The 11872-nt window shown below is 49.3% G+C and overlaps 4 protein-coding genes and 3 non-coding genes across 7 annotated transcripts; 2 read left to right on the forward strand and 5 right to left on the reverse strand.

The window, feature by feature from the left end:
- Positions 1–198: 198 nt before the first annotated feature.
- On the forward strand, positions 199–1108 carry BO66DRAFT_402412 (SDR family NAD(P)-dependent oxidoreductase; the record flags this gene model as incomplete). Its single annotated transcript, XM_025648818.1, has 2 exons — positions 199–798; positions 866–1108. The coding sequence occupies 2 exons, from the start codon at positions 199–201 to the stop codon at positions 1106–1108; spliced, it is 843 nt and encodes a 280-aa protein (XP_025502953.1).
- Positions 1109–1147: 39 nt separating this feature from the next.
- Positions 1148–2750, reverse strand: BO66DRAFT_439521 (uncharacterized protein; the record flags this gene model as incomplete). Its single annotated transcript, XM_025651163.1, has 4 exons — positions 1148–1862; positions 1932–2047; positions 2104–2378; positions 2438–2750. 4 exons carry the CDS (start codon positions 2748–2750, stop codon positions 1148–1150), a joined length of 1419 nt encoding a protein of 472 aa, XP_025502954.1.
- Positions 2751–2981: 231 nt separating this feature from the next.
- BO66DRAFT_421134 (SGNH/GDSL hydrolase family protein) lies at positions 2982–3935 on the reverse strand (the record flags this gene model as incomplete). The annotated part of the gene is made up of 4 exons (XM_025649931.1): positions 2982–3292; positions 3344–3532; positions 3593–3638; positions 3722–3935. The coding sequence occupies 4 exons, from the start codon at positions 3933–3935 to the stop codon at positions 3139–3141; spliced, it is 603 nt and encodes a 200-aa protein (XP_025502955.1). The 3' UTR covers positions 2982–3138.
- Positions 3936–4585: 650 nt separating this feature from the next.
- BO66DRAFT_376226 (NAD(P)/FAD-dependent oxidoreductase) lies at positions 4586–6949 on the forward strand. The gene is made up of 6 exons (XM_025645692.1): positions 4586–5135; positions 5202–5298; positions 5353–5395; positions 5455–5865; positions 5932–6468; positions 6534–6949. The coding sequence occupies exons 1-6, from the start codon at positions 4996–4998 to the stop codon at positions 6767–6769; spliced, it is 1464 nt and encodes a 487-aa protein (XP_025502956.1). The 5' UTR covers positions 4586–4995; the 3' UTR covers positions 6770–6949.
- Positions 6950–9805: 2856 nt separating this feature from the next.
- BO66DRAFT_t198 lies at positions 9806–9878 on the reverse strand. The gene has a single exon. It is a non-coding gene; the product is annotated as a tRNA-Trp (tRNA).
- A 534-nt stretch (positions 9879–10412) lies between these two features.
- BO66DRAFT_t197 lies at positions 10413–10485 on the reverse strand. Its single transcript has one exon. It is a non-coding gene; the product is annotated as a tRNA-Trp (tRNA).
- Positions 10486–11606: 1121 nt separating this feature from the next.
- BO66DRAFT_t196 lies at positions 11607–11679 on the reverse strand. Its single transcript has one exon. It is a non-coding gene; the product is annotated as a tRNA-Trp (tRNA).
- Positions 11680–11872: the final 193 nt, after the last annotated feature.

An 11872-nucleotide genomic window follows, 5' to 3' on the forward strand; every position in this document is an offset into this window, starting at 1 on the left:
GTTTTCCCAAATAGGCAATCAAGTATAGCCTCCACCACCAGGCTCATGCTTCACAGCTTGTAGTCCACGGCATCCTTCATAAGCAGGAAATGGCTCGCTAGAGCTCCGATGGGTCCTTTTCAAGGTCAGAAAAGGACATAAAAGGCGCTTCGTTTCTCTCGAATGTCCAAAACCTCGAATCACAAGTTTCACCTCGCAATGAGAGCCCAGTCCGATTCCTCTCTTAGCCTCCAAGGCAAAGTGGCCCTCATTACTGGTTCAGGCAAGAAGAGAGGCATTGGCGCCGGCATAGCCACTACTCTTGCACAACATGGTGCATCTGTTGTCATCAACTACGTCTCTTCGTCAACAGCATCCTCCGCTGCAGCAGTGGCTGAGGATTTAGTTGCTGCAGGCGGAAAGGTACTTGTCGTCCAGGCAGATATTTCCCGCCCTGAGGAGGCACAAAGACTTGTAGGGGAGACGGTCACCGCGTTTGGAAAGATCGATATACTAGGTGAGCTCTGTCTTAGCGCTTACCGAGATCTGATGGCTTATTCGAGGTTTGCAGTCAACAATGCAGGAACGGGGTTTCCTGGTCCTGCACTGAATGCGACCCCAGAGTCTATGGCAACCACCTTCGGCGTGAATGTCTTTGGGCCTCTCTATCTGGTTCAAGCTGCCGTGGCACACATGCCCCCGTGCAGTCGTGTCATCAACATCGGCTCCGTTGCGTCAAAGCTAGGAGTTTCAGGGTCGCCAATTTACCTCGCCTCGAAGGCGGCAACGGATGCATTGACACTTGCTATGGCTGGTGAGGTAAGTTGAGATGCATCTGTACTCTTGTACAAGCATGTAGTAGAAGAGCGTGCTGATTTTCCTTTAGCTGGGCCGCGGTCATGGCGGCATAACGATCAACACGGTTTCACCTGGTCCCGTGGATACGGACGGTGTGCCACCCCATGTGGCAGAGAAGATTCACAAGACTATGGTACCCATGACCCGGGTAGAAGAGAGGGTAGGCACTGTGGAGGATGTCGCGGATGCGGTGCTTCTGTTGTGCTCCGAGAAAAGTCGATGGATATCGGGGCAAGTAATCTCAGTCAGTGGCGGAATAGTGGGTGGTTGAGGGTGGCTTCAGATCAGCTTGTTTGTGTACTCATTCTAATTACATGTTGGCTGGGGTAAGTTGTGAAATCAACCGGTCGGTCTGAATGTGCAACGCGTCAACCCAAAGAATGCTCTTAACTAATTTCAAAGCGTCATTGACATCGATGCCTAGAGAACTGATTGCGGACCTGATTTCCGCCGTATACAAATTATTTGGGTTCGGGTCTGCAATTAATGAGACAGTCACCAGCGCCCACAAGTATAGCTTCAAGCATAGAGCATCATACTTGGTCACGGGTAGGAAGGCAACAAAAGCTGTGAATTTGCGCTGCAGGTGTGGCCATTCGCTTGAAGTGAACCGAAAGACGTCTTTCTTCAAAACTGCAAGGAGCAACAGGAGAGCCAACCGTATGGCTTCTCTAAGAAATTTAGTTTCTTGCGGGCTGGAATCAAGATCGATAGGCCTCGACATGAACAGAAGGAAGTGTGTTGCTGGTCCGAACAATTTGATTATGGTAAGGCTGTCTTCACGCTGCCAGGATGGCTCGGAGTGACGTTGTATTCTATCAACGGTGATAGCGACAGATGCCACGTAGTTGAAGGCGATCGCCACATCACAGAAGGCCCCGTCTCTGATAGACAAATCATCGAGCAGGCCTCTTACCGAGGGCGCTATAACATCCGGAGGGACCGCATCCAAGTATTCTGCGAGCCCTGATGGCTTTGGCATTCGAGGATGAGCATCCTCCGCCACACTCCCAACAACATCGAGCCTAGTCACAAAACCGTCAGCTCATGTCCAACCTCCTCGAGAAGGTCGCATTGCCAGCTGAAAATCATACCAAAAGGCAAACAAGGCCACATTAGGAGAGAGACCATCGTACCCTCCTCTGCATCGAATGATACGCTCAAGGCCGGTGAAATGAGTATTCCATCGATCGCCCATTCCAACATAAAGCTTGAGCACTAGTCAGTCTTCCAATGCAGTGACCCACGAGAATAAGCCTGCCTTACATCATGACAGATCAATCCCAGAATAGCGGTAATTACACCTTCACTGAGACTGTCCTTGACGCTTCCCAACCGGGCCCTTACTTGCTGCACACATCTTCCGTAGTACGCTAAGCACTCGGAGCTTGTCTCATACTTGAACTCCTGCGCGCGGACTCTTTGGTCAAAAAACATGGCAGCGTTCGCCAAGGCCACGAAGATGGCGCTGGGATCGGTCAACGCCATGGAGAACCAGACGGAGCGAAACGGTCGGAAAACATAGTCCTTGTCGCTTGTCACTGTATTTGGTAAGCTAAGCACTCAGATGGTAGGATGAATAATTATGTGGGGAGTGTACTGAAGTGCATCAGCTGTAGTTCTCGGTCGTCGAGAGGGACAGGGTAGTAAGCGGCATTGCATGGGTCAATGGAAGCCGGAATGCTGGTATTCGTCAATGAAGGAAGAGGATCGATGGCCGCCGTGTTTGGATTGATGGGCGGTCTCACGGACAAGGCCCAGGTTCGTGGCTTCCGCTGTGTCCGACGCGATCTCCCGATGTCCCGCATGACCGTACGTCGGATGGTGCGCTGGGTGGAGGCGGACTTGATTTCATCGGGTCGCGATATGTTCACAAAGACCAGGTCGTCTTGTTGAGTTTGTGGTTGCTTCATCATGCAGGAGGTGTCTGTAAGTGTGGGGTAGGAAGGAAGGAAGCAATCGCAGGGTTTTGAGATTGGGTTCGATGGTAGAAAGATCACACTAAGCCGGGTGGAGGATAATGCATCCTACTATTGAATCCATCGTGAGCTGTTTGGATCCACCCCAAATAATACAAAGGTGACGACATTTTTTACTTAGTGGAGTGGTAGAAGTCATTCTATATTATGCACCCTCTCATAAAGCCTCGTCTTATGTAGCATTATCGTCTAACTCAGAGTTATCAGGTATATCTGCTCCCTCGGCCGTATTGATCTCTCTGCCTCGTTCAGAGCACGTATGACTCTGCATACCAAGGATTTGAATCTGAAAGTCCTGGATACCCTAGTCTACCTCTTGTATCTAGCTAAGCAATTGAATCAAATGGTCTGCGATCAAATTCCCAACAAGATCATAGCCATCTGGTTTCATATGGACTCCGTCATCCCAGATCTTCTCCTTGAAGTCCTGTGCAGCGCTGTGATAGGGAACCTCTTTGTGAAGGTCAAAGACATAACTACTCAGTCAGGTCAAACCAATTCTCACCTTTGAGAGTTGGAATACTCACAAGCTATCAGCATCATAACTCAAGATCTGCGAGTTGAGCTCCGCCCGCGTATTATTCAACCGCTGATGCACTGCCCCGCATTCAGGGACTGTCAGAGCTAGCACATTGGCGCCGCTCTTTATAGCCATGGTCCAGGCCTGAATCAACCCGGGAAGGATCTTTTCAGCGGGGTACATGTAGCCGAGGTCACTGCGTATATCACAGATCAGTATTGAACAGAGGGTGAATCAGGAAGCGGAGATCCCCTACTTTGTCCCACCAAGCATAATCACCCAATCATAAGATGTTGCTGCGCCTTAATCGGTTCGATCTTTCGGTTGATTTCTCATCTGTGTATGACAGAGGTAGGTAGGGAATGTCGGACGCTTGAAGGCTTACATTTCTGCTCCAAGCGAGGCAGAAAACGCCCCGGGGGGCTATTGACCAAGTCGCCCGGAAGCCCGTCGACATCAATCCGGATGGTGTGGGTTGGAAATGCAGCCTTGAGGCGTTCTTCCAGTTTCCAGGCGTAAGGGTGGTAATCCAGCCCATAATTGTAGTATCCTGCTGTCAAGGAGTTGCCGAAACAGAGGATTGACAATGATTTGCTCATTGCACGGGTGGTATGACGACGACGCTAGGCGAATTTTCTAGTGGAGGGGTTCATGTTGAGGAAAGGAGTGAATGGAACGTTGAGACCTTGAATCTTTGAAGGAAGACAAGGCTGGAAGGCTGAGGGCGGCTGCGCGGGGTAGTTTGCTGGTTCTTTCTGTTGTTGTTGTTGCTGTAAGGCTGGCTGTGTCGCACCCTTCCTTCTACATACCTTCGTCACTGGTTCAATGTCTCAGTCTAAATTCTGAGATAATCCTCTTCAATCTCACTACATTGACTACATGAGATGAACTAGGAGGTGTCTCAATCTCCACCCTCCAGCACGCACAAGTCACAGTCACACAATGACGCATACTTGTAACTGTGAACAATGGGAGAGAAACCCCCTGCTCTGCCGATATGCACCTCGATGCATCGATGCAAGACATTATGGTTTATCTTGACTGCATTGTGACACAAATTAGAGCTCCCCTGCACTGGCGGCCATGCGATGGACCCAAGCGTACCTGCTTAGATGGGATTCTGCATGCCAGGGGTCAGTACCTATAATCAATAGGACTCCAACTACTTGTTCAAAGCTTTCATTTCTTTCTCGCAAAGATCGCTTATCCCGATGCTCGAGCTATCGACAACTGCAGTTAGCAGTCATCATGGATCGCTACCGCGGAAGCCTTATCTGGCATGGTTCGATCGTCCACGGCGATCGCTCAGGCACCCACTCAACATCGCGCAGCCTGGTGAGATTACTTTCAGCTGGCTACAGATATGCTATAGAAGCTTGCTCTAGGACGTTTCAGTCGGGACGTGATTGCAAAATGTGGTTTGCCCTCGGGCTAAGGGCCATAGCACCTGGGCATCTATAACCGATCAAGCGCTCCGATTCACTGGCTGTCAGCCACGAATATACTAAACAAACAAACTTTTTTGAGGTGACCACTGATCGGTGAATAACAGAGAGTCAAGCTCATCAGCTGATCTACTTTTCGTGTTGTTATATATGAGCACAAAATGTCTCCCTCCCTTGTTCATCTCCACCTACCAGCCCCAAGCTCAGTGCCATCATGGTCACGAAGTCACAGAACATCCCAGAACGTTGCGCTGTCCTTGTGATTGGTGGTGGGCCAGGTGGCTCATACTGTGCTGCTGCTCTGGCTCGAGAGGGTATTGATACAGTGTTACTGGAAGCAGACCAGTTCCCTCGGTAAATACCATCCTTTCAGCTCTTTCTTAGCGATTTGTTCCATTGCAAGACTGAGACTTTTTCCAGTTACCATATCGGGGAGAGCATGCTGCCATCAATGCGCCATCTGCTTCGTTTCATTGACTTGGATCAGGCTTTCGACCATTACGGCTTCACAAAGAAGGTAATTTGTTCTTCCCCCTACTAGAGACTGCAACAACTAATCAAAGGCGTGTAGTTTGGGGCATCCTTTAAGTTGGATAAAGCCAAGCGAGCTGGGAGTATGGGACTACCAAGTTTCCTTCTGTTCCTATTGCTAATAGGTCTCTGTGGTGTACAGATACTGATTTCCTCGCCGCTGGGGGGCCCGACAACTACGCGTGGAATGTTGTCCGCTCTGAGGCTGATCATTTGATGTTTCAGCACGCAGCGACATGCGGCGCAAAGACTTTCGACGGTGTCAAGGTCAAGTCCATCCAGTTTGCTCCCGATGCGCATTCTCAAATTGGCAAGCCTGTTTCCGCATCTTATGTGAGCCAACTAGATGAGTCTCGTGATATCAGAGAAATTGCCTTCGACTATCTGGTCGACGCGAGTGGTCGAAGGGGTTTGCTTAGCACCAAGTACCTCCATAACCGCCGATACAACGAGAGTCTCAAGAACATCGCCCATTGGGGATACTGGCAAGGAGCCGAGCCTTATGCAAAGAATACGTCCCTGGAGAATCAACCTTTCTTCGAGGCATTGCACGGTAATCATATGTTTCCCCTCCATCCTTCCTCGTCGCGACACTAACCGACCTTGCCTCAATCATTAGACGAAAGTGGCTGGGTCTGGCTTATTCCTATGCACAACGGGACCGTTTCGGTGGGAATTGTGAGAAACCGCAAGACTTGGACTGTGAAGAAGCGCGAGTCTGGCTTGGGGCAGGAGGAGTTCTACCATCACACGCTGAACCTGGTACCGGAAATTCAGCGTCTGCTTCGCAAAGCAGAGCTCATCAGCCCTATCAAATCAGCTTGCGATTACTCCTACAGCGCCTCTGCGTATGCAATGCCGCATGCTCGCATTGTTGGTGATGCAGGATGCTTCATCGACCCTTACTTCTCGTCGGGCGTTCACCTGGCCCTGGTCGGTGGTCTTTCGGCTGCCACAACTATCTGTGCTGCTTTGCGTGGCGACTGCGACGAAGCGCTGGCTGCATCCTGGCACTCTGACAAGGTTTCCGACAGCTACATCCGTTTCATGCTCGTGGTTATGAGCGCGTACCAGCAGATTCGCAGTCAATCGAAACCGGTCTTGAGTGATCTTCACGAAGACAATTTCGACCGCGCATTCAATATCATCAGACCCAGTAAGCCTGTTGCTCCTTCCTTGTCTAAAACATGCTTTTCAACGCGCTAAATAATGCATGTGTAGTCATTCAGGGAACCGCCGACATCAGTCCGGATAAAATAACCCAGGAAGAGCTAGATCAGACTATCAAATTCTGTGCTGCTGCCCATGGATCGGAGGATGAGATTCGTCATCACGTGAGAAAACTATTGCGCACTGAAGACACCCTGAACATGGACAGCTTCAGTACGGATGAAATCAATGGCTTCGTGCCGAATCTCAAGCAGGGGAACCTGGGTTTGATCAAAAGTGCTGCCTAGCTGCGAGATTGGTTGTACTGTTGGGACGTGTCCATTGTCGTCATTCTTTGGTTCTTGGTCTTGCCATTGAACTTGGTTAGTGACTCGAGTTGATCATGTACTGTGCAATGGAATTGCCCGAGCTGTCAAAATTGTCCGGTTTTTGTACACTCTGTACCTATCTTCGCAGGTAACTGTGTGTTTAAAGTGACACTTTTTGTTTTCTGACTCATCCCGAGTGTAATAAACTCACGATATGATCCTTGTAGGCTTTTTTACTCGCTGTAAATACTGTTTGAACTGTTTTCCCCATAAACGCTTACTCATAGCAGCATTTCGCATCTATGGTCATGATTGTACAGTACTATCTACTAACCTCAACCCTGATCACGAGCAATCCCATCTCGTTTCCAGGCCATTATCTAAGGGTTATACACTAAAAGCATCCCAAAGTACAATGAGCTAGAGCATGAGCCTGATCACAGCTTTATTTCTCTGATAATAGAATCATAATTTGCTTGATACCCTCAATCGGCGACGCAAAAAAGACGAGCAAGAACTAAACCACAAACCCCACCCCTCAACAAGCAAGGCCCACCACACCCCACACAGGTCATCAAACTCCCCAAATAAAGACAATAGACCGAATAGAATAGTCAGTCAATCCTCGCAAGCTCAATCTCTCGTCCTAAGCCCCTCATGCCGGCCCCGGAGGTGATGGTTCCTGTTACTACCACCATTCGTGGAGGTGGTGCCGGCACATCCGGTCCGCGAGGGAGGGCATAAATCTACCAAGCAAAAATGCCGTCAATTCTGTGGTCATCAACGGGCATTTGCCGTCAAGTACAGGGAACCTGAGATACCAGGGTGGCGGAGCATTTCCATGACATGATGCAATTCATCTTCATTTTTCGGAGTATAGGCGATGCGGACGTTGGCAACAGGCAAGCCATTTCATATACTTTGTTAGTTTCTCTATGCATTGTGGAGCATGCTAGCAAGCAAAGAATTGGGAGTAGTATAAGCTTTGGGGTAAAGGGTTGGATGGTGTACGGCTAAGATAAACGTTGGGAAAGCGAGACATTTTGTGGGAGACACGCCCCCCTTGGAAAAGAGATAACTCACGAAACATACTGTCGGTCGTCGCGTGCGAACATTCGCAGCGCACAGTGCCGCACGAGCTGAGCGCCAGCAAGGATCAACAGAGCAAATGCTGGAATGGAAGCGACGAGTATTATCATGTCAAGGTAGGTCAGAGCCATTTTGGATGGAACAGGGAGGGGGTGAGGCAAACTGAGGACGATGGCTGGTTTTGAGACAGGTGTTGAGAATGGACGAGCACTTGGGTATTGCAAACTGGAGGTTCAAGACTTTGTGGGAGAGAGAAAGTTATCCGAAGTATCTTTCAGGATGAAGTGATCAAGGCACAAATGTTATTGGTTTCAAGGCGGACGCAACGGGCGAGCGAAGACGGTTCGAAGAGGATGCGACTGCTTCGGTTGGGACTTTCGATCAACCCACTTGCACCTCATACGTGGATGGAAGGAGAGACTGTGCCTGCATGAGTTACCCAGTCTACCGAGTTATGAGGACTGTAGTGATTTCTTCGGTTTGTGAGACGAGAAAGGATGTGAGGTAGAGCCAGATTCTGTTGTAAGGAGCAACTTTTGAGGACAGAACATTATATGGATCAAGACAAACGGGTAGTCTATTTTTGTATGCGACCATTCGATACGGCAGCTGCGAACTTTTTGTCACCGATTGTGGTCATGAGCAGGATCGGGGGGCTCAAGCAAGCCTAGACAAACTGAACAGAAGTATGCTTTTGGAGTGATATTGAAGAGGGCGAGGGAGCTTCTGTTCAAGGTCAAGGAGGTCTTTGACCTGAGAAGGTACAGGTGCTATGCATTAGCTGTGAAATCTCTTGTACACAGTGAAATAGATAGATATAACTTCTCTCTCCTAGTTTTGAGATATTGTTGTGCCAATTGTCAAGTATGATAATCACTGCTTCTCTGAGACATGTGCCGTGACCTTCATACTCGGTGAAGATAGATATTGTCCCGATGGTTGTCATTGCACGTCTGCTGGTTTCAAGTCCATCAATGATTGTTGAGACACGATGGCCTTGCTTGAAAGTTGGAGCACATAGATTTAATCTCTATAATGGACTTGGTTCAGGAGTGTAGGAACACAGTGTCCATGGGCGAATCGTAAGGCACGTGCAGCAGGGTCGGATATCTGATAGTGGCTTCCGCTCAACTTCTTCGACTCCATGACTGATTGCTCCAACTGGTTTTGCTACCGCCCCAAGTGGCTCGCATGACCCCCCCCTTTACTAGCCTTACACCAATCTCTCCTACCGAGTCAGAAAACCACTTCCCTCGATTTGTTGCATACTTCCACCACGACACCGGCTCCAGTCGGCGCAGACATCGAAGCTCGCACGAGGCAAGCCTCACCAACCCTTCGCCAGTCTTCCATCCCTCTCGCGCAACAACCCTTGTCTCTCCGACGCCTCGGCCACATCCCCATAGTAGCCTGGACTTGAGGCCATAACGATCCACTACTCGACAGACACATTAGTGATGTTGCGAGCCACTATGAATTATCCTCTTGACTCTGAGAACGCATACGTTATCTACTTCAATCTGACTCTGTTCCAAGAGAATAAATCTGATCAGAAGCGCTCACGAGATCCAGCCGAATCTGTCCTGTGTTCTTATCAACACGGACACGTCCGAGTTCTTCGGCATCTAACCTTCATCCACCATAAATCATTTCCGTCTAATATTAGGCTATATCTCCTAGAGTACGATAACGCCCGCAAGGAACATTCTACCGATCGACAGAAAGCCTACACGGGTAATCAACTGCAGACGTAACAGGAGAGCATTGTGGTGTCATCCCCGCGCTTAAGCCACCAAAGAAAGTTTGTTTCTGTTCATCGAGTCAATTCCAATGCCTAGGCGAGATCCTACTATGGAGGGAGTCTGCACAGCAGGTCTTACAGCGAACGGATAGTTATGTGTTCGAGAGTCAAAAAGCAAAACGAAATGAGCCCAGCCCGGCTCGATCAGGCAACCTTACGATCTGGAGTCGTACGCGCTACCAATTGCGCCATAGGCCCATTTGTTGACACTTAACTTGGGTTTGATGTTACATGTTCCTATGTGCGAGGTACCCTCGCCGGCATCCCGATCTAAAATTTGCGAGAACGCGACGAAAACTATAGCATTGTGGTCGGTGAACTACATGGTGGCGGATATAAACCTGACTCGGCAAATCGCTTACTGGGAATAGCATCTCGCAAAATTGATCATACTCTTCGCAGCACTTGGAGGTATCCCAGTAGGTATTGCATAAAAGAAATAGCCTGCAGTTTGTGGTCGAGGGTGTTGGAACTTGCACGCCCCGGGCATTGCCTTCGCGATTCAATGTCGGTTTATGAGGGACCGGGATCTTCGGTCATCGCATGGTGTGCAAGTGATGCATGGATTGCAGGCCCGTGCTTCTATGGTTGCCTGCACGGGTGCCTGCGTAACGCACATGGGGTCGGATGGCATCGACCATAGACGATCCACACGTGCAGGAGTACACTGGGATTTTCAAGGGGTCTTTCCTCGGTGGTGAAGACGAGGGAATCTCGAGCAAAAAGAATGGATGAGCCCAGCCCGGCTCGATCAGGCAACCTTACGATCTGGAGTCGTACGCGCTACCAATTGCGCCATAGGCCCATTCTTGATGACTAAACATACAAGTGATGCATTATGAAGGCTGGACAATGAGGATGGTGTCTTGTCCTGACTCGTGGTCTGGGTTGGACGGCCAGAAGTGCAATGAGACATGATGGTAGTGTAATCCTGTTGCCCATGATATAGAGTCTCCGCTGTAATGCTAATAGAGGTTGCGGCACTGCACACGATATCATAGAATAGAGTGATAGCTTCATAGTTCCCTCGCTGGTCGGCTGTCCTGTCTGTGCTGCCTATAGCAGTGGGGTTGGGCGTATTCTTTATTTTGAATGCTTAAGATCCAAAGCTCTGGGATCTTGTGGTATTGGTTTGTCATTGTTAATCTTGATCTCCGATTCGGCGACAGGTTCTGGTAATTAATATCAAGCATATCAGCTTTGCTGCACGGGATGCAAACAGATATACCAAAGCGTCTACAAGGGCAGAGCTTACGCACATGGTCGTGCAACCAAATAACTTTTTCCCTTTAATGACCAGACCGATATCGAGCAGGCAGTTTTAAGAGACACACATGAAAAGGCAGGCTAATATTGCTGAGCGCCAGCCTGCTCGCACTGCCGTTTTGTGGACACTGTAGATCACGAGTACCGCAACGACATAGCGAGGAAGTCAAGTCTCGCTCGAATAATACATCTGGAATGAATGAGCCACAAGCAACTGTCCATCCACATCTCGGGGCTCGAATCGATGAGTACCTACCGACTGACAGAATTGTATGAAGTCATCACAGCAGCATATGGCGTGGGGCGAGGGACCGAGCCACCTGCGACGTTTGCAACTCCGAACTCATCATGTCATGGATAGTTGAGCGAGTGAGGACAATGGAACGAGCAGATCACACAGCACATAAAGGCTGGCGCTACTGGGTCGCAACGGCGAAGCGGAATCGCCCAGTGGACGAAGCTTGTGAGTGTTATGGGTGTTACTGGTTCTCGAAAGCGTACCTGACAACAAGATACATAGCTCCGCGTCTGACATTGCATAATCCTTACGCAAGACAAGCACTTATTATTCGACTAGAGAGGCTATTCATTTTGACACCCATGAAAAAGACCGAAAGAGAGCCTGAGTTTGAAGACGAGACAAAAGAAAGCAAAAAGAAATGAGCCCAGCCCGGCTCGATCAGGCAACCTTACGATCTGGAGTCGTACGCGCTACCAATTGCGCCATAGGCCCATATGGGTGACATTTTATTGCTTACAATACTCAGAACCCAGTAACTCCATGACATGTCACTAATCATCACTTTCGTCGACTACTTACTCGACATTGAGAGTACCTCTGGTCAAATGCCAGACACGTCGAGTTCCTTTCTCCTACCACATCTACCACGGAGACACGGTATAATCATTCAGCAGATTTCAAGTGG

This window comes from Aspergillus aculeatinus, assembly GCF_003184765.1.
Source record: "Aspergillus aculeatinus CBS 121060 unplaced genomic scaffold BO66scaffold_30, whole genome shotgun sequence".
Lineage (NCBI taxonomy): Eukaryota > Fungi > Ascomycota > Eurotiomycetes > Eurotiales > Aspergillaceae > Aspergillus > Aspergillus aculeatinus.